Genomic DNA, 23,499 nt, shown 5'->3' with positions numbered 1-23,499 from the left:
AAATGTAGATGTTACTCACTTGTTTGAAAGCAAGCATAAGTTCTTTGGATAATTCCATATCTTTAAACATTCCTTCTAGTTTGCTAGTAAAAGCAGCTCCACATTCTTGTTTTAATTTAGAAAGCATAGATTTTTCTGCATCTACTGAAGCACTTTTGCCGACAAGAAGCCTTTTGGCAAGATCCTTTTTGTAAAATGCTTCAAAAACATCTTTCCCTGAAAATGTTATTTTTTTAGTATATTTATAATTAAAATTAATTAATAAATCCTAATAAATAGTTGATTACTATGTAATATTATAAGATAAAGATAATTTTATTTGAAATATTTTTTAATATTTCAAATATAATTCATATAGTCATAAGACATTAAAAAAAATCCACGAGTTATTTAACTTTCCTAGCAGCATTTGGCGGCGTCATCTATTATTGTATTGTATTAAAAAATTTTTTTATATTTTTAACTGTTATAAAATGATAAAAAGCTTAATTTTGAAAGTAGGGATGGTTTTATAAAAAAAAATTGTAAATGCTAGTAAAATCATCATTAAGTCTGACCCTATTGGAGATACACACAGCCCCCTTTATCTCTCCACCTTCTTGACATTTAATTACCAAAATTTAATAGTAATAGGGAAGTTTGTTTATTAACCTCTAATCAACAAACTTCCCTGCAAAATTTCAGAAATTTTTGACAAAAAGCACAGGAGTTATTAACAGGGTTCATACAATTTTTGTTTTAATTTCCATGACTTTCCCTGACAAACTTTGTACAAATTCCCTGACCCTCATGTCACTTACAGTATGGCACATTGACAAAATAAAATAGCATTTGACTTACTAAGCACATGTTTTGCTTCTCCAACATTTTAGTTAGTTATTTTTTCTAATTAACAATTATATATTTTTTATAATTGCTGAATTATTAAAATTCTGTTATTTTGTTATAAATCCACAACCATAAATCTACAAAGCTTTGAAAAGAAAAACAATTATTTATTATTCATTAACAAATTATATATAATCCATGTACAAAATTATATATTTATGAAATTTATTTCTTAGTAAATTTCCTGAACTTTATAAAATATTAATAAATTGGAAAAATATCAAATTGTTTTGTTATGTGATCAAAATTATTAAAATGAAAAATGATATCATTTTGTGTCCTTTAAATTTTTGTAAGCTCAGGAGAAATTTTGGGCCCTGAAAATATTCTGCACCCCTTTTCATAAGTTGTATTGCACCACATTACTTCTTGCTGCCTGCAGATGGCTACACTTATTCAAGAATATTGTCAGCAAAAAGTCAACAAGGCAGCCAGGAAGCAAATTCCCTGACTTTGACAGTTTTTAACAAATTCCTTGACTTTTTCTAAACACTAATAAAATCTGACTTTCCAGGTGTGTAGGAACCCTGTATTAAGCTTCAAACAGAGTGAAAAAATCGTGCCTATCCCACACACTAACATCCAAACCCTTACAAAAAACCCTAAATTTTTTGCATTTCTTGACATTTCAATCTGTCCCAAATCCAAAAAGTATAGAAATCTTGGGAAAGTCATTTTTTGACCAATTGCCATACTTTCCCCGTCATATATAACAGCTAGAAAAGTAAAAAAAATTAATAAACTAAAATTATAAAAGTTTTAAAAAGAAAATTTTTAATTTTTGGAAACACTTAATTTTAAAGTATTTTCAAAAATCTCTCAACATTCTCAATGTATTTTGAATAAAATTCTTTTACTCAAAATGGATTTTTATTTTTCAATTTTTAGAAGGATAAAAAACTGAAACAGGAAAGATTTTAAGTGTATTATGTTTGAAGAAAAATTAACACCATAGTTACAAGACACAATTAAGAATAGTTCCATGCTTTAGGAAAATTCCAACTGTTCATTTATAATTTATGACAGATATTTTAATATGACAGTCAAGATTACTGATCAAATTTAATGAATTAACAATTATTATTATTAAACAAAATAATAATATATAAAAATTGGAATATAATTAAATTTAAATAAAGATATCTTAATTTTACTTAGTAACAACTTACCATGAATAAATCTAAATAAAACCATAATTTTGTCTAATAATCTTTCTAATTCTTCTTCAGTGGCTTCCTGAAAAATTTTCAATCTTCAATTAACTCAAACAACTTAAATACAAACAAGAAATTAACTAAAAACATTTTTTTTTAACATATTTTAATGATAATCTAAGTTAAATAAAATTGTTAAAAAATGAAACCAACATTTGTTTTTAAAAAATATATATATATTTTAAAAAACAAATGCTGGTTTCATTTATATATACCAGGTGTATAAGCTTAAATCCGCTGTTTGCTAATAGATGGCGTTAGTAAGCGTATTAAGCTACCGTGGAGACGCCATATTTTTTTTTCGATGATTTTGACATTTGTCAACATTAATCAGTGCACATCATCAGCGATTTCATACGACATCATACATTTTTCCTTTGTTAATCATGCCTAGTTTTGTGCCAGAAAAACAGCATATGCGGGAAGCTCTGCTTTTCTGCTTCAATTTGAAGAAATCGGCTGCCGAAGCTCATCGAATGCTTGTGGAGGCCTATGGCGACAGTGCTTTATCGGAAACCACGTGCAGAGATTGGTTTCGTCAGTTCAAAGACGGCAATTTTGACCTGAGCGACAAGAAGCGTGAAAATCGGCCCAGGAAGGTTGAAGACCATCAATTGCAGGCTCTTTTGGACGAGGACGATACCCAATCACAAAAAATGCTTGCCGAGCAACTGGGTGTTACTCAACCAGCTATTTCCATGCGTCTACGTGCCATGGGAAAGATTCAAAAGATCGGAAAATGGGTGCCGCACGAATTGAACGATAGGCAGATGGAGCGACGCCAAAACACATGCGAAATCTTACTCGCCAGACAAAAAAGAAAGTCGTTTCTTCATCGGATTCTAACTGGCGACGAAAAATGGATATATTTTGAGAATCCTAAACGCAAGAAATCGTGGGTTGATCCAGGAAAACCATCAACATCTTCCCCAAGACCAAATCGCTTTGGACGGAAGACGATGCTGTGCGTTTGGTGGGATCAGCAGGGTATCGTCTACTATGAGCTGTTGAAACCTGGTGAAACTGTCAATGCCCACCGCTACTACCAACAACTGATCAAATTGCACCATGCTCTGCGTGAAAAAAGGCCAGATTATCAGCAAAGACACAACAAGCTGATTTTCCTCCACGACAATGCACCATCGCACTCGTCAACATTGGTCCGAAACTACTTGGAGACACTCGACTGGGAGGTGCTACCCCATCCCGCTTATTCACCAGACCTGGCCCCTTCTGACTATCACTTATTTTCGTCGATGGGCCACGCGCTCGCTGAGCGCCACTTCGATTCTTACGAAAATGTCCAGAAATGGCTTGATGAGTGGTTTGCCTCGAAAGAAAAAGAATTTTTTTGGCATGGTATCCACACATTGCCCGAGAGATGGAAAAAATGTGTCGCTAGTCAGGGAAAGTACTTTGAATAAATTTGTTTTTGCTTGCTATGAAAAAAACGTGTTTTTTTCTGACTAAAAAACAGCGGATTTAAGCTTATACACCTGGTATATAAAAAATTGAATAAAAATGTTCAAACATGTATTCAATTTTAAATGTTCATCATTTGTCAAGTTTTATTCTAATAAGCGACACTAACAAGATTATATACTTATTAGTCTTATTTTTTACAACAATTTACTAACCTTATTTCCAGTTCTTAATTTTGAAATCAACAAATTTAGCTGAAAAATAAAGTAAGACTTTTAGAATGCTCTTTAAAACAACTTATAATTTATTATTATCAATATTAATTTTAACAAATGTCAAATAAGTAATAAATATATTGATAATCTATAAGTTGTTTAATTTACAAATTTGTAATACTGTATTTGTATACTTTTTATTACTATTTTTCATACTCCACTTTTATGTATGTATTACATAGTTTTCATAAAAGCATTTCATCATTTTTGGGGAGTTGGTGTAATTGCCGACGCTGCTAGTGACTTTTTTCTTGACTTGAGTGGTGCTGTTGAAGTGTTACAGTGAAATCTAGTTACAATGAAGCTTTACCTGAAGATTCAAGCTAAAATGAACAGATTATGCTTAAGACTGATTAGAAGTCTGCTAAGGAACCATAGGCCGAGCGCTATTTTTATTCCAGGCTTTTATCGAGATCCCCCCGAATACAGAGCATGATGATATGCAAAAACGGGGACGCGGAAGACCGTGTAAAGATAATGTGCAAAATATTGAAAGGAGTAATCTACTAGAGTTAATAGAGGATGAACAGAGTGAAATTGAAGAATCATCCTTGAAGGGGAAAGTAGGTGTAAAAAGAGTCTCTAATATCCAGGATTATTTCACACTATCATCAGTGGCGGAGGAACGTAATACTGACAAGCCTCAATACACAATCAAGGCCGTTTATGATTTAATCCAGAAAAAGTTCATACAACTGAATTCTGATCTGCGTCTAATTAAGGAAGAATTAATGTCACTGAAGAAGGAACATGTTGAATTTAAGAAGGATTTAAATACTATGTCTCGTAGAATAGAGAATCTGGATCAGGTCATCAGTAAAGGCAAGTCACTGAAAGGCATGTTGGAATTTCAAATTAACAAGCTAGTAAACGAGAAAACGAGAAATAATATAGTAATATTTAACTTTCCGTTTGCATCAGAAGAACTTTTTAAAGAGATCTCCCACTTTATTAGGACTGATTTAGGGCTAGAGGAATGTGAACTAATTAGTTTAATTAATATATCTAAAAACGGAAACAAACCAATAGTAAAAATTTCTCTTAATTCTGTGTACGAGAGGAATTCTATCCTATGAGAATTATGAAAAACAGAACCGAAATTATCAAACAAGTTTAAGGAAAATATAATATTCACCAGCCGATTTGTGCAAACGTTCTAGAATTAGGAGGCAAAAACTAATATCTAAGATAGACCAGGATAAATCAGAAGGAACTAAGGTAAAGGTGAGAGATGATTACTATATTAAAGAAGGAATGTTGTTCACATATGACACAAATTTGGATGAAGTAATTCAAATGGACCGTTTTTTATAAGAGGTCAGACTTCAGTAACATGTAACCTTCCAAGAGAGATGGAAGACAAAGTGGAAGAAAAGGAAGAAATAATAGATAACGAATTTTGTGACCTCTCATAATGCTACGCCTGAATTGGAAATCTCGTCCTCTCTTGAGTTTAAACCTGCGTAATGATTTTATAAATATGTATATAAGTTTCTGGAATATTCAAGGGCTGGCAAAAAAATGAATGATTATTCCATAAAGCAATTTTTTGAGGCTCATGACGTTGTTGGCATCACTGAAACCTGGTTGACTAATATTAAAAAGCTAGAGAAGTTGGATCTGAAAGACGAGTGTTGGATGATATATAGTGCTGCACATAAGATGCACAAGATTGGCAGACCAACAGGTGGATTGGTATTGTTAATTAAGAGATCAATAGGCCATTTGGTTCACGTTCAAGAGGAGCCATGGAGTATTTTTGCTCTGATAGAGTTAAATTCTAGTCTCCAAAAAATATGGGGAGCCACAACACTGGGAGTAATACTAACGTATATTTCCCCAGCTTCAAATAATAATAAAAATTTTGAAGAAGTACAGAAGATGATTAATCAGTGGAATAATTTTACAGACATGGATTATGGGAGGAGATCTTAATGGTCGAATTGGAGAAAAGATGGATGTAATATACGAAGGAAATAGATTAGAACTTCTTATATTGGCAATGTCCAAAGATAAAATGATAAATTCGACTGGAGAGTGTCTATTGAGGTTTGCTCGGGAGAACAATTGGATCATTCTAAATGGTAGAATTTCAGGTGACATGCCTGCTGAATATACATTTTCAAGTCACACTGATAAATCCATTATTGACTATGGTATATGTAACGAAGATATGATTCATTATTGTAATAAAATGACGGTACTTGATAAGGATCGATCTGATCATTTTCCAATTCAGCTATCTCTATTGGGTTACAGGCTGAACACTAGTACTTCACTACCTGGTTTACGGAAACAGGTAAGAACTAGCAAAATCAAAAGTAAAAGATTTAATATTAGGAAGTTATTAGAAGAAGTACCAGGAAGGTTCAACGAAATAATATGTATAGAAGATGGTTCTGGTCTGACAGACAAGTATGGAAAACTTATTAGTCTTCTAGAAACTTGCCGTGCTAATTACTGGTCAGGAAATACTCCACAAAGATATAAACAGTGCTGGTACGACAATAAATGTTTTTATCACAAGAGAAAGAAACAAAGAAGCTTGGCACGTTTTAGGAAAACTAACCGTGAAGTAGATTAGAAAAAATATGTCGAAAACAAAAGAATTTACAATAACTTGATTAAAGCCAAAAAGAAAAAATTTTTTTCTGAGGTAAATAATAATCTGATTGACACTAAAGTTCCCAAAAAATTTTGGGAAATAATTAATAATTTCTGCCGACCAACAGTTCAGACAGGGAAACTAGTTATTATACCATTTGCCAAGTGGCATAGCTACTTTGAAAGTTTCTCAATTAAGTACAAGGATAAGACGGAAGTCATAAAGTTGGAAAAACCAAAACAAAAAGAGGAATTATTACCTAAGCAAGAGATCTTTGATGTCCAAAAGCTACAGATTTGCATTAAGAAACTTAAAATAAAATCTGCACCAGGAAGTGATGGATTTCCTAATAATGTGATTAAAGGCTTATCAATTCCAATTTTAGAATACATTGTAAGTTTATATAACAGATTCTATAATGAAGGAGTAATTCCCAACACGTGGAATCAGGTAATATTCCAAATAATAAAATGAAAAAGGAGATAAATCAAATCCAGGAAACTACCGGCCAATTGCATTACTCTCAACATTTCGTAAACTTTTTACTTCGATGATAACTATAAAATTTAATTAATGGATCGACTACGAGAATTTGAGAAATCCTACGCAATTTGCTTTCGTTAAAAAAGGTGGGACTCAATTGACACTATTCATTTTATTGGCCATAATTCAGATACAACTATACAGGAAAAGAAATAAAGTATATGCGTTGTTCTTGGATCTTGAGAAGGCTTATGATTCAATCAGCATAAGTGCATTACAAAATAAAATGTCACAATTTTGTGCAGCTAATTCGATGATTAAAATAATTGGATTACTTTTTGGCCATTATGACGCAATTATTAGACACAATGGAGAACAAGGTCACCCCTATCTGATAGATCGAGGGTTGTTACAGGGAGACTCGTGGTCTCCATATTAGTTTAACTTTTTTACCTTTGAAATTGATAATAATTTTGAAAACGAGGAAGATGGATTTATGATAGGTGACACAGTGGTCCATACTGTTTCTTATGCAGACGACAGTAATTCTTGCGCCCACGGCAGTAGCTCTCAGAAGGAAAATCCAAATAATAACCACATATTTCAAGCAATTAAAAATAAACATTAACCCAAACAAATCACATATAATGATATTCAGAAATGGAACTAGACTCCCTAGGAAAAACATGACCTTTTACATCAATAACACAGAGCTACAACTGGTTAATGAAATCAAATTTTTGGGAATAACTCTAACACCTTTATTATCGTTTGATAAACAAATTAAGACTATGATAACTAAAACTAATAAAGTGATCAATGGTGCAATGAAATTATTTGCTAAGACTCATTTAAGCAATATTCAAACACAGTTTAAATTATTCAATTTAATAGTATATAACTCAGTGAGCTATGCTTCACCTTTATGGTGTATTTCTGACTATCAAAAACTGGAAATCATCCAGAACAAATTCATAAGAAGATTGTTTTGTTTAGAGTATAATATTCCGGGGAGTGCATTAAGGTTGGAAGTAAACAGATATAGTCCTACGGCTTTATTTATCAAGAGAAGTATGAAGTTGTTAATGAAGCTAAGAGATAGTGGTGGAATCTCATCCAACCTGCTACAACAGTTATATAAGAAATCTGTACAGAAATATTCCAAGAGAAATTGGGTAGTTCAACTTTCAAATGTGATCAACAGCTTTGGGTTCTCAATAGCTCCGTTTATTTACTCGCCAGATTTAAGTGAGGAACTATGTGGTCAGCTAACTCGAAACATCTTTGACATTCTATTGTCATGTGATGTAGAAAATATTCGTTCACGTTCAACACCAAACTGGTATAGCTTGCTATTAGACTTTCCAAACATTAATAATTATATACTATCGAACCTACCTTTTGGAATGAAAGCGATTTTTTATTCAATTACGTCTGAACAAAGAAATACTAATGATAAATAATAAGTTTTATGTATATTCCAATAATTTATGTCCTAGGTGTAATAAGATCTTTTCAAAGTATCATTTGTTTTGCAAATGTGAGAAGAGCTATGAGCTAAGGAAGAAATTTGATTTGTTGAGTTTAAATAGTTGCGTATCAGAAGACGCGATGTATAATTTTATTCCATAGTGCAACAATGCGATTTATAATTAATATATATAATTATGCTATAAACTTTGTAAATAATTAGAAGAAATCAATTGTACTACAGAATGCTATATAAGGAATGTAACTCCCTTCATAACAGGCTAATGCCTTATACAATAAAGAGTAATTGATTGATTGATTTCATCATTTTTAAAATATATAAAATAATTTTGTTTATTTTTATACTAAAATACTTATTAAATACTTTTGTATTAATATATCAACACTAGTAAGTGCTGTTATAAAGGTAAAATATATTTTATTAAATCAAAAAATATCCCAGTAATACAATAAGCAATACATAATTGTCGATGATAACATCTAATTATCCCATAAAGAAAGGGAATAAGCTCCAAGTTATAATTTTTATCATTGTATATAAACCTATAAAAATGAACATGCATGTCTTTAAGAGTTGATGCCTATGCACATCCATTAATAAGAAAAAGTAACTTAAATATTTTTTAGACATCTTCATAACCCTAAACATAAAAGACCAAATAATAAGGAGCAGGTGACAAGCAAAAGAAAATTCATATTAACACAGTTCATCATATCTTATAATTCACACTATACTAAAACTTTGTTCAGTTTTTTATTTTTAATTTAAACAATAATAATAATAATAAAATAATAATGGTTAAATTCATCAACCAACATAATTTAAGATATGACTAATAATCTCCTAATTTTTTGCTCTTTCTTTTTAACAAAAGATTTTTAACACCCAGTTTTGTAATTACAAACAATAAGTATGACTCTTTAAAGTAGCATGTAATATTGGAATTAAAAAATGATAAGATCACTTGAAAGTATCTTTTTGTTACACATTTGTATTCAATGTTATCTATCATATATTATTGATATTTCTGAAAGCATTTTTTTCTTTCTCTGTATTTGTTCCACATTTCATAGAAAAATCCATATGCAGAGACAACAGATAAATTTCAATTAAGGATACTCACATTTGTTGTTATCTTAATTTCTTAATATATAAAATATACAAAGAAAGGTAATATTTAATTTTAAAATAAATACAATTTTTTTTTTTCTCTTTACATATGAAGAAATTAAAATTTTCTGTAAAATACAAAAGAAGTTTGGACAGAAAAATTTGCATTAAAAATGTCATTTTTTTAACCTTTAATATGACATATTTTGAAATTATTTCAATTAATTAGGAGTTGAATAAATTGATTATAAATCACAGAATTTAATGTAATAGGTGGTAAAAAAATAGGCTAAAAATAAAACTAAGTTTTTATCATCATATTAAAAAATTGAAAACCTATAAACAATTTTTTATATTTATCAAAACATTTTATTTTGAAAAAATACTAATTTTTTAAAATTAATAATGCCATAAATAAAAAGATAAATATTATATATATTTTTAGCTTAATGAATGAATATCATTAACTAAAATTATCTCACTTCATTTTCTAATATTAACAAACCATAATTAGCAAATCAAAAAGTGCAAATAATATATTAAAATATTAACCAAAAACTGGAAAGTTATAAGGTAAATGAATAAAATTTAAATATTTCAATGTAAATAAAACAAAATTTTTCTGTCATATTAAGGAAATAATTGAAATTTTACCTATTAATTCAGCAGGTTTATTTGGCCTTTGATTAATGAAATGTTCAAAAGCTTCTTTTAATGAATTCACAAATTTTTCATTCCTTTGAAAACAGTAATTAACAATTGTATCCATCTGATCTTTAAAATCTAAAAGTTCCTGAACCATAGTTTTATCTTTTTCAGGATTTGTAACAATAACTCTGCCATGTTTCTAAAGTATAAAAATAATTTTATTAAATATAAAAAAAATCAACATTGTTTAAATATTAGCATACTCTTTATAAATTAATCAATCATATCATATATAATTTAAATTTATTTTTTAAGTTAATTGTTAGGTTGTTTCATACGAATATTGGAAGTTAACATATTATTGTCAAGAAAATATAAATATTACATAACTGAATAATAGTTATTATTAACCATTTGATATAGTACTTTCTATACAAAGTTAAGGTGTATATTTTATTACATCTGAAAAAGAAAACAAACACCAAATGTCAAGTTTATCTAAGTTAATATCAACTAATATCAGTGGCTAATGTAGTCAATCTTGAGTGGTTGCAAAATTTCTTAGTTTTATTTCTGCTACTTCTATACAGTGGAACCTCACTTAATGAGCATAATTCCTTCCAGAATCTTACTCATAATGAGAAACACTCGTTAAGCGAAACAATTTTTCCCATATAAATTAATGTAAAATATGATAATGTTTTCCATGCCGGAAAAAAATACTCAAATATTTTATGTATAACATTTATTCAAAGAAAATTATACAATATTCCGTGCTAGAAGAAAATATGAAGATGATTCGTGCTCCGTTAAGGAGCACGAATCATCTTCATTTCTTCTAAGTAGTGGAATGAACCAACCTGGAATGCAAATTCAATTTGCAGGAAAAAAAACAATCACAGATAATGTCTGATAAACACACCAAACAATATGCCAAATTCTTGGGCTATGTAAAGGCTATAATTAAGTATTAGAAATTGATTAGTTATGCTGCAATTTCATATTAAATTTAATAATTATAAATGATTAATTTTTCATTTAGACATTTCCAAAATTTAATTTGGAATTGGTCATTAAATTTAATATGAGATAGCAGCATAACTGCCTATTTCTAGTCGAATTAATCAATTTCTAATACTTAATTTGGCATATCATTTGGCATTGTTATTATATACCGGCTATGGTTGTTGATGTTTATATGTAATATGTGTGAACACAAGTTTGGAAAAATGCATAATCCCAAGCAACACTAAGATGCTAGCAGAACAAGTGTTAACAGACTGATGGGGCATGCACACAATTCTGGATTTCCCCTCGCCATGTCATTCATTATGCAAAACGTTGCTTGTTATGTGAGGTGCTCGTTAAGGGAGGTTCCAATGTATAATTAATAAGAAATGTAATGATTGAGATGGAAATTCATTATTAATGTAGAAAAATTTATAATTTTGTATTTTATAAGAGAAGAATCCATACCTGAATGTATAATAAAATTTTACTAATATTTCCACATTAATAAAATTTTATCAAAAAACAGTAAAATTCTTTCAATATTTTTCAATAAATACCAAAAACAATTTTATGCCAATATTTTAAAAAACAGGACAGCATATAAATCAAACTCCAAAACTATTCAAAATTATAGTCTTCTGATGATGAAACCTAAAAATTCTGAAAACAATCAATGAATAAAGATTGTTTTTCCTATATTGATTAAGATGAACATAGTTTTGATAAAATCTAAAGTTTATCAAAATAATTAATTTTTTTCTAACATTTTGTCAGATAATTAATTGATGAATAAAACAGTTTGTGAATTAAGTATGACATAAAAATAATATGAAAATCACTATGCATAATTAAACATTATTCTTTTTAAATTATATATGATATTCACATATACATAATAAAATGTAATTTATGTTCAAGGATGGGAAATTAAGATCTAGGATTATATGAGTTTGAAAGATACCTTATGTTAAGTGAAAATCTTTTAATAATATTAATATAAATAATTATGAGAAGATATATGTTTTCATATTTACTCATAGAAATTGTAGAAAATATTTTTAAATTTGTTTTCCAGAATCAAAAAATTGTCATTTTTAACAATGATATTAATAATTTTTTTAAATATCAGGTAATAATGATCTCTCTAAAATTAACATTAAGTTTTCAGAATTTAAATAACTGAATAATTTTTTTAGTCCTATACCCTAAAAATATAATCAATATATATTGTAATTTCAAATTGATTAATAGTTTAAAATCAAACTTCACCAAAATAATGTTAACTGATTTAATTAGTTTTTATAATGAGACTTTAAAGAATTAGAACAGAAAAAAAATTATTTGTAACAATTTGCATTTTACATGTTCCTTACATTACTAAAATTTGTAGTTTTAAGAAAATTGTTTAAATTATATAGTACTTTTATTTATTTCTAATATCTAGTAAATATAATCTTACCTTGGTTACAGTCATTCTATGAACACGATAATTATTGATCTTTTAGTAGTTTTTATGTTATCTAATATCTCTTCTCTAAATTATTACATATATAAATCAACACAATAAATAGAGACGATAACACATTAAATATTCTCCAGATATATAACCTTTCATGTCATCAACGTAAGTTTCATTATAAAATAAATGATTACCAAATTTTCAGATAGTTGTATCTTATCAGACTATACAACTAAATTTATTATTTCCCCCTCTTCAGTATTATTATTTTTTAATACCAACGAAGATCTAAAACTCGTGAGATATAAAGGTTAAATAATCTGGAAAACGCGAGTTTTAATACTTTCTGTAAGTGGCCAATTTATCTTAAACCTTTTTGTGCAAGGAACTACGATAAGGAAGATGGCCTCTCTGTCTATAAAGTTGTTTTTTCCTAAACACATTGAAATGTAGTAGATTTTTGCTCTATTATTTTATTGTATGTAGAGAGATTTAGTTTATATAAGTTTTTTTCTCTTCTCCATGCGTTGATCGAGAGTCTATTAAAAAAGGACTCTATATATATACTAAGAAAATCTTCTCTATACCCTACTCCTATGGATGTAAGAGTTAACATATAACTAACAAATAAAACCTAAAGAGATACCACTAACTTTCGGTAAGATTAGAGAACTGAATAAAACAGTAGCTGAAATAAGCACATACTGGAGAGAAAATACTCGTCCGCGATTCTATGCATGAGGTTCAATGCTTTTCTTTATTCGAGAGCGCACCAGCACTCTACACAGAAGTAAAAAAGACGAGGCTAACGTGAAAAGATAAGTGAGACGCAGCAGTGCTTCAGACTCTTTAGATACCTTCAGGCCTCAATAAAGATTTAGAGTACTGTAAGACCTGGAGAGAAAAGAAAGTCAAGTTATAAATAAGTACGAAGAAAAGCACAAATTGCAGTATGGGTGATAACTATTCTGTAAATCAAAAATCATTTTTTAATTCATACTAATTCCTGAGAATTGCCAACACGAGAGGTGAGATACATCTACTAATGAGATGACGAAAGATGTATAAGGTAGAACAATAATTCAAAAAAAAGAATGTAAAAATGAGACAAGTATAGTTAAAATGACTAACGCGAGATCGATGCGCATCCAATAATATAAAATTTTAAAATAGAACTATCTAATCATGAAAGAGAAAATAGTACTTTTGTATATCAGGCTCGGTATTATCTCTTGAATGAAAAAATTCACTAGTAATAGCAACAATGCTTGTATCAGAGAGAGAGGAACTGCTCGGCACATGGTTATTCTATATATCACCTTGTGATCGACGACTTACTATATGGGGATTCCATTATAATACTTATATATCACCCATAACTCTTTCTCCTAAATTATAGCCACCTCTGATTGAGTGCCTTGATAAAGTTATGTATGCCTCATGATACATTGAGAAGAGTAAGATAAGATATCATAGATTTAGTATTTTAGTTATGAGATTTTGAAACCTCTTCTTGCTTAGTGTCTTTAAAGCTCGACATCAATATATGAAATATATATGAACTAGAGATTAGGATATTAAGATAATGATTCTTAACAGTCACACGTACCTTGTGTAAACAGTAATGTTGAATATAATTCTAACGGAGTTTAAAAACAAAGAATGTTTGTGAGATGGGCATAAAATAACACTATATATGAGGAATCGCGGAATACGTTGAGATGAGAGAAAATAATAAATATGTGTCTACACACAATATATCTAGTGACTTACAATAAGTCATATATTTGATTAATAGATCTAAGATCTATACTGTTACACTTGCAAGGAACTCACAGAAATCAGTCTTCATTTATATTCCACAACAATCATCACAATACAAAACCTACGAATATAATAAAATTAGAAATTGATGGAAGAGAAAGTCCAGAAAACTAAATCTATCTAAATATACGAGTTTCTGCAGTAAATATGCACTTGATATAAATTATATATTGCTAAAGATCACTACTGACTAATCCAGATTTAGTGTCGCTTCCAATAAAACATGCTGAATACACGAATGAACAATTATGAATTCTCCATGCTGCTACGCCAAACCAGTTCAGTGAAAATTTGTTTATCCCCTTATAAATATCAATAAAAAATATTTAACGTGACTTTTTGTGTTACTGACGCTGTACGAACATATACATATAATACACTTCTCACTATTCAGAGCTTAAACAAATATAATTAGATAACCAGATATAGTAAAACCCTCTCGTAATTATACTCTATATCAGATTTTATATTTGTGAGTGACTCAAAGGAGCATCGCAGCCTAATTATAATAGTGAACAGAGATATACTTATATATAAATCAATATGATAGAGTGGGTTAACTCGTAAATGAGCCAAATGAGTCTTGACATAAAATTAGACACTAGATTAGTAGATTATATTACGGTTCCTAAAAAGCATACAACAAAGTACAATATGATCATTGGAGCGGATCTTCCCAAAATCATGAAGAATTATCTCTACACTCTATAATTGAATAAAGTGACCGTCCACATATTAATACATTGGATTGTTTTTTTCAAATTAGATAATAAGGCTGTGATGTATATTAAAAATAGTTTTGTCTGTAGCTTGTTTCTAATCTGTTGATTGTCAATCATCAAAACTTATCTGTAAAGAAGAACATGGTATTTGTCAAGTAGTACACATCTTATGTAACATTAACACTATCAAAAAAGTGATTTGATTTTAATTTACTTCCAATAATTTCACTGACAACAGTGTGCAAAAAGCGAGAAAAGCCTGATCGCGAGTCACACTTCCTTTTGGCAGCAAACACACCATGCAATATTGGAAGTGTTAAGCTGGAAGTAAGTCTGTATTTATTGCTATCCTCTATTTTGCATGCGTAATTATACAAATTTAGAGTACATGTGACGTAACTAAGAAGAGTCACAGCTTATATGATTCGCACGCAATAGAGATATATCGTATTATAGTAGTGTAGATTGAGCGTGAGATGACATATTGCTCATATCACACTTTAGCTTTTCACTATACTTAGAACACAGATTATATTGTCCATCTGTAGTTAACTCCAAATGCACAAATTAATCCAATACGAAACCAGTAGAATATTAGTAGATACTTAATTAAAAAAAAATGCAATATAATCTATAGAAGAGATGCCAGTATTTAAGCTATGATAGAGTAAATATACTCCATATTCCGTAATTAAGAGAGGTACGCAATAGATCTTTATGAGAGAGAGGAGTAAGAGGAATAACAAATACAGTCCTGTTTAGAATTTTGTTACATGGAACACATGCCAGAGAGAAGAGGATTGTTATATTTAATCTCAATCACATGTTGAAGAGAGTTTGAGTATCTCCTATACTTGTCACAATAAAGTCCAATTAAGAAAATTCAAGTGCGTTTTACAACTGAGAGAGCAAAACTGTAGATTGGCGACTAATGTGCCTATCTACAACATAACTCAAAAATAATCTATGAGTCACTAATATAATATGTTAAATATAACATAATTAAAATATAAATTAAAATCTCATGTGCTCAACATTTATTATACACTCATCATTTTTCCAACGAGTTAAACTCTTTGCCACTCCAAAGTTGTCTTGTTAAAAAAATGAGGGTTAGCAACTTTAAAACTTAAGTTATATTGAGAGTAAATACAGGTATTATTAAACAAATATTCACAATTTTAAACTTAACGAGACTATAAGTATTCTTTCTAAATATTAATATATTGGTAATTTTAGTCTATATGTAACACAGAATGTCGGTTGACTTAACTAGATATATACAAATTTGGTAATAATAGGATATAAATTCATTATAAGAAGAATGAAGTCAATAATAATAGTGGCATATTATCTTTAATTTAGAGAGATAAAAAAGGTTGCACTTTCTGTATAATCAAAATAGGTCACTCAAATTGTACTCAAATTTTATGTATAATATAAACTGCCACTTTCCCATTAATTGTGATGAATATGATAAAAAATAATAATTATAGATGGGGAGTACCCACTATGTACTCTAATTGTGATATTATGTACACAAAGCACATGGCACAAGTGGAGAGAATTATCATTACATATGTGACCAATGTCTTTGCTCCTTGCAATTCAATCTGAGAGAGTCATGCATATGACTAAAGAAATTTGGGGTACTAAAAAAAAACAGCATTGTGTTCACTCTCACAACTAGAAAAATTCTGGAAAAGAGGATCACATTTGGGTTCTAAAAGAAAATGTTAAACAAATACATAACAAGAAGAAATTAACATTACTGCATACAACCACCTCCAATGAATACCACACACACGCATAAAGGTACTTGATACTATGAATCTTCTAACTCTAGCCAAATCTAAGTAACATTCTCCAATGTGCTTTACAGTTAACGAATTTGAGTTCGCCTATACTTTAATTATACTTGATTTTAGTTAAATACATTAGAGAGTATTACATGGTTAAAGGCAAATTATGGCGTCAACTTGAGATGCTGCTTTGTTCTATTGTTTGATCACCTCTCTGTTGTTGGCATTGCAACGCGACTAGTTTATTAATGGGCGTCCACATTCCTTTGATAGCTGCCAAGAATATAACATATTCACAACAGATTTGGATACTCATAACTATCGTCAGCAACGCTGGCCCAAAAATCACTTCTATTTCTTTAAATACCAACTTTCTGGATCATCAACTCTCGCGTGACTTACATAACATCGTATTGACAAAAGTCTTTGACAACAATGCTAGTAATCTCAATTCTAGAACATTTTTGACAATATGACAAAATAGCCACACATATGAATATATGAAATTCCCTCTCAATAAGTCATTCTGATATTATACCATTAGCCCTGTGTATCTATACTATCAAAGAGGGTTGTAATCTTATCCTATACTTTAAAGAATTATGCGTTTGAGTTGCTGCTAAGGAGCAACATATAGTGAGAGTCAATGATCATTATCTCATAGAGCATAAGAGCTTGGTTCAAGTTCGCATATTTGAAAAAAAAATATAAGGTGACCAGTTATATCCCTATATCTGAAAAGAATAGTTAAACTAAGATATTTTTAATTAACTTTTATATTTCTTCATAATTATCATTTGTAAAAGTAAATGCTGATTTGTCATGAAGTTTAATCTGATATGATAATCTGGGGATAAATTGATAGGAGATTGGATATCATCTTGAAACAGTGGAGTACAATATGAAACAACTACACGAATAAAAAGATAATTTCATGTTGTTCGAGCAATATCTCACAAAAGAAGGCAACTTCGTCATTCAGCTACACGATAACTATATTATAACATTGCTCTCTATATGTATAGTGTCTATGGAGGTGTAGCAAGTTTACGGTTTTAATAGTTAGACAAGTGTAATCTAAAAGATATATGCTAAATGAGTATTGTTAAGGTTATGATTAGCGACACATATACACCAAATGCTCACTATAAATAAACAGTGCTAACCTATACCCTAATTGCATATCAACTAATTCCCACATTGCATTTGTGCTAACTTATGCGAGTGAACACTGTCAGCTACTATAACTAGTTATCAGAATAAGGTTATCCGTTTGATCTATTTGTCCTTTAAATTTGATTAATGTTGCAGTTATAGAAATTCACAATCAATACGACCAAACAGTAATCTAACTAGGTATATCCGGAGTGCAGATCAACTCATTTACGTTCGTGTCCAATAATTATGTTTGACACTGTAATTATTAATGAAGGATGCCAATGTTGCATGTAACAGTTCATAAGAAATCACTAAAAATATTATCGACGTACAGATATGTATGCATATCTATCTTTATCTTAGTTATCGATATTGAGGACAAAGTCGAGATGTTTCCTAGTTATATGTATCCATATAGGAGCTCAGATAGGCAGCTAAGACTTGGTTGTCCCCAACGCACATGACAAGGGCTCGCGGATGAGGCGAGGACACATGAGGTATCCACACATTCATTGGTTTACGAGAGCGCGACCCTGGAAATTTGACAACCTGTTTTAAGATTCCATTTGATATTTCAGAACTCACTAAAAGATACAGTACATATTTTTCATTTACTATGACTGTAATTGACAGTGTTGTCCTATTTTCATTAGGAGCTGAGATTACAACTGTTCCCACTAATAGAAGGGCTGATGAGGCAGAAATTTCCTTCATTGTTTAGCATATGCCTGGAATATTATGTCTTGAATATATATGTCAAAAGATTTATATTGATTGCCTTACTAGTTTTTGAAATAATTGGTTGAAGAGAGACTTCTGTTATAACCCTATACATACACTGATGTCATGATAGCTTTGTCTATGATAGGCCAAAAATATTTCTTATAAACTTTGACTTCAAGAAAAAGCAGTTTTATTTCTACTAAATAACATGTACAAGAATGGCACTGCATAAAAATCTGTTATTCTGAGAAATTCATTGATCCATGATCTGTTAAATGAAATTCTACTGTAATAATAACAAATGCTAAAAAAAAAATTAAAAAATATTGTAACAAAGATAATATCTGTATTATATAAGTATGATCATTTAATAATATATGGATTGATAAACAGGAGAGATAAACATGTATTGATAATAGTGAAACATACTTATAGGGCAGCATAAAGTTTCTCATTTTTGAGTCAAGAGTTGTGATTTTATGATATAAAACAGCATAAGATCATGAGATTCATCAGTGAGCTGCAACTTATTAAATTTGTCACGAATCCACGCATAACTCAGAGTCAAGCATTTTTACCCAGGTTGTAAACATTACCAGCTACACTTGTGTGACATTTGGTTTTATTATACATTTTAATTCTATCTCCCCATTTTCGTGATCGCCGAAGAAAATGGTCAAATTCCTTGATCTGCTCTCATGATATTTTATCTACAATGAGCATTTTATTTGAAACAACTTTTTCCTTTAAAACAGATTTTTGTTGAGGTTTTGAATTGTGGTTGAAACCTCACAACATGTTTGTGCATGTTGTTTTCATATCGATTATTGCAATATCTCATCATTTCAATCATCAACTAGTATTATCCTTTGAACATGTAGTCAAACATATATTACTACATGTGTGTCAAACATATATTACTTCATAATTTGAGATTCGTGAAATTAAATTTAATTTCATACATGTAAAATATGGAAAAAACATTAAGAACTTGCCTGTTACTTGGCAGTTTGCTTCTCACAATTTGACTTGAACTATACAGAGAACAATAGTAACAACAGATATATCATAAATAAGAAGAAATTCTGTTAACTGGACAAATAATGAACAGATGTTCACTGTGCAATTAACAGAATTTGAATGAAACCATATAGTGGGTCTCTGTGAGGCTGGAAAGTCATACTGAATTGTGCAACACAATGGATGAGAAGCATCAACAGTACTTTGATGTTGGGGTCATTGGGCAGAGAAAGGTGCACACATCTGTCAACTTGGTTCTGGACAAGTTATATATAGATGCATAACAACAACATTGCATTTTATGAGTGGCCACAGCAGACTATACTACAACCTCAAAATAGGTTAGAGGTAATGTCACACCAGAGGTGTCAGCTAGAATGATCCACAACTATCTACTTGAAGCTGGACTGGAAGTGGAACCAAAGGTGCTACTAGCCAGACTTCTACTTATGCCCCACCACTGTACAGCCCTTCTCCAGTGCTGTTGAGAAAAGAGCGTCTGAAAGGAAGAATGGCAAATTGTTGTGTTCAGTAATAAAAGCACATTCTGCTTTGGTGATAATGACAGTCATTTGCATGTGCAGCATTGACCAGGTGAGTGACATCTTCCACAGTGTTTATAGAAGTGATACATAGGACCAACATCTGGAATCATGATGTGGGGGAACCATAGCCTACAATATCCATTTACCTCTGGTGTTTGCACAGGGAACATTGACCAGTGCATAGTACTGTACATCCAGATCATCATCCAACCATTCTGCTGCCATTCATGCAGCAACAGGGAGATGTGCTGTTCAACAGGACAATGTTTGTCCACATACTGCTCATGCAACACAATGCACTCTCCAAAGTGTTTGTCAAATTCTCTGGTCAGCATAATCACCAGACTTGTTTCCCATTGAGATTTGTAGGGTTGGATTGACTCCATCTGGCCCAGTCTTTATCACTGGCAACAACCCTTGCTGAAATGAACTATCAGATTGAATATGTATGACCCTCCATTCTGCAAAATGATATTTAACATGTTTATGATCATTTCCATGTGAGAGTTGCATCCTACATTGCTTCTAGAGGAGGGTATGCAAAGTACTGAAACAGTCTTTCAACATGCCTTGCTCTATACACATGTGCATGGCTTTATTTGAATAATTATATACAGCAGTTGGCGTCAAAGTCATAAGATCATGGGCCACCAAATCATAAGATTTGGTGGCCCATGATCTTATAGACTTTGACCAAATCTTATGATTTGGTGGCCCATGATACCACACCAAATAGTTTTAGTGTTATCTGTGGGCCACAGACAAAAAAGTCTTTTATGTACATTTGAAAATAACTCATTTAAATTTTATATTTATTTCTTCTTTAATGAATTTACAAAAATTAATAGTATATATATTATTTCAACATATCATCAAATGTAACAAAAAAATTTAAAATTAGAAAAATGAAAAAAAATTAATATTTTTTACTAAAAATTTGACATCTTCTGGCAGAAACAAATTTATCAATATTAGGTGTAAATTTTCGTGATGATAATTTTTTTTATTATAGATTTAAATGCACATTTGTTAATCTTGCCAAGTGTGAACTCTTATTAGTCTTTAAAATGAAAAATAATTGTTCACATAGGTATTACCAAACATTGCCAATATCCTAGAAATGAACTATATGCATTTCAATAAAATGTTATAGCAAGTACGAATAAGTCTAGAATACCAACTTAATTATACTTTTCTTTTAGCATATTGTTGCTCAGGATTTCAATCAATTTCATTTGGATGTTTCTTTTTGCTTTTTCCAGCATTAAAAGAAAAAGCACTAAATTGTAAAAAATCATTTTCACATGCCTTAAATCTTTCAAATTGGTTTTCAAATTCAAGTAATAAATTCTGAATGTTCATAGCATTTTTCCTAAAATCACAACTGTAATATAATCCTTCGTAATTTTTACAAATAAGAAAATAAACTAAATTGCAATTTTGCATTTTTTTTCTTCCAAATTTCAAGTTTTAACTGAAATGCTTTAATGCAGGTCTCACAGAAGTGTGGCAAGTAGATTTCAATCCTAATGTTTTAAATTTAATTCATTTAAATGTAACATAATATCTGTAATGAAAGCCAAATCTTGCAATCAGTTTTTATTGTCAAGTTGTCTTCTGATTCTTCATTTCTAAAAACATTTTGATTTTATTATAAAGTTCCCAAAAGCATTTATCTGAATAAAGTAAACCTTCATCCTTGAGACAAGAACTTACAAAAATAAAAGTTTATATGGTACAATAAAACTTTTAATTACAGACTTGAAAATTAATTTGCAATATATTAAAGAATTATTTTGTATTTTTAAAATTCCATTTTATTATTTAAATAACATCACATTCAATCTTAGGCCATGAGCCACATTACAGTCTCCAGGGCCACCTGCGACCGCAGACTGTATGTTTGACATCAATGATATATAGTATGCTATCTATAGTGTGTGTGAATAAAATTTCCATCTCATAGGACAATGACTTCATGGTGTTCTTTTTTCATTTTCCAACATGATATACCCAAACAAAAAATAAAATGAGGGGCTACTTTACAGTTATATGTTATCAAAATTATATAAACCCATGTTTATGAAAAAACTGTAGTTTAGGAAAGCATTTATTCCTTCTAAATCAGTGTAGAAGAGATGGAAATTCAGATCTTATTCTGAGCTTTTTCTAAATATTTTCAAATAATTTAATCACTAAAATTATTGATAAATAATGTAAGTTGATGATTTGGCAGTTTATTTTTATATTTAAATAATATGACTGAATGCATAAATACTGAAATATATTTTGGCAAATTCTCAGACTGCTGTAAACTATTAATAGATAAAATATGTTATCTGAATGATGTAACAACCAGTAAATAAAAATATATATTATATTTACTGTCTGTTTCTTTCAAAAGACATATTTCAAAAAACTAATTTCTTTTTAGATTGTATGTATAGTCTTTGCTTTGGCAATTAGTAGTACTGTAAGTAGACACTGATCACATTTTTTCCACTTATTTTTTTAATACGAATTTTTAAATTAATACATAATGATTTTAAAACATCTTACCTGTAAATCAGACAACATTCTTAAAAGATTTTTTAATAGTCCCCTATCCACTGTTTCCCCATTTCTTTCTTTTTCAATTAACATTAAAAGCCCATCAACTGTCCTTGACTGTACTAAAGGATTGCTTATGATGTGTATTCTGAACATGTCTAATCCCATATCCCTATAAACATAAATTTACAAATTTAATTGATATATACATACATATTTATTTATCTATGAAAATAATAAATTATAATTTGAATTTACTTTCATTAAACATAAAATTGAACTTACCAGACAGATACTATACTAGCATTTTGCAAAACATATGTCCTATCAAGAAAAAGGAAAATACTCCTAATCATAATCTGAAAATAAAAACATTTTATAAAACAATACATTACATATAATACATTTATGATTTATTAAACTGAATTAAAATAGCATTATTCCTGGTTGATCATTTTAAAATTGCATAACATTGACTGGGTAAATATTAGACTAATAAAAATTAATAATTAAATAATAATCAAAAACAGATTTTTTTTGGGTTATGC

At 29.8% G+C, this 23,499-nt stretch overlaps 1 protein-coding gene across 1 annotated transcript in view; it reads right to left on the bottom strand.

Annotated features, from left to right (window-relative positions):
* Cul4 (cullin 4) overlaps positions 1-23,499 on the bottom strand; it is a 56,507-nt gene that overhangs the window by 13,218 nt on the left and 19,790 nt on the right. The window contains 7 exon segments of the mRNA XM_067279966.1: positions 20-216; positions 2,058-2,124; positions 3,740-3,763; positions 3,765-3,778; positions 10,144-10,336; positions 22,961-23,123; positions 23,237-23,310. Of these exon segments, the coding sequence (XP_067136067.1) occupies positions 20-216; positions 2,058-2,124; positions 3,740-3,763; positions 3,765-3,778; positions 10,144-10,336; positions 22,961-23,123; positions 23,237-23,310 (732 nt within the window).

This window comes from Centruroides vittatus, unplaced genomic scaffold (genome assembly GCF_030686945.1).
Source record: "Centruroides vittatus isolate TY-2023 unplaced genomic scaffold, ASM3068694v2 contig_879, whole genome shotgun sequence".
Lineage (NCBI taxonomy): Eukaryota > Metazoa > Arthropoda > Arachnida > Scorpiones > Buthidae > Centruroides > Centruroides vittatus.
Note: the sequence above shows the minus strand (reverse complement) of the source record. Positions and strands in the feature narration are given on the sequence as shown.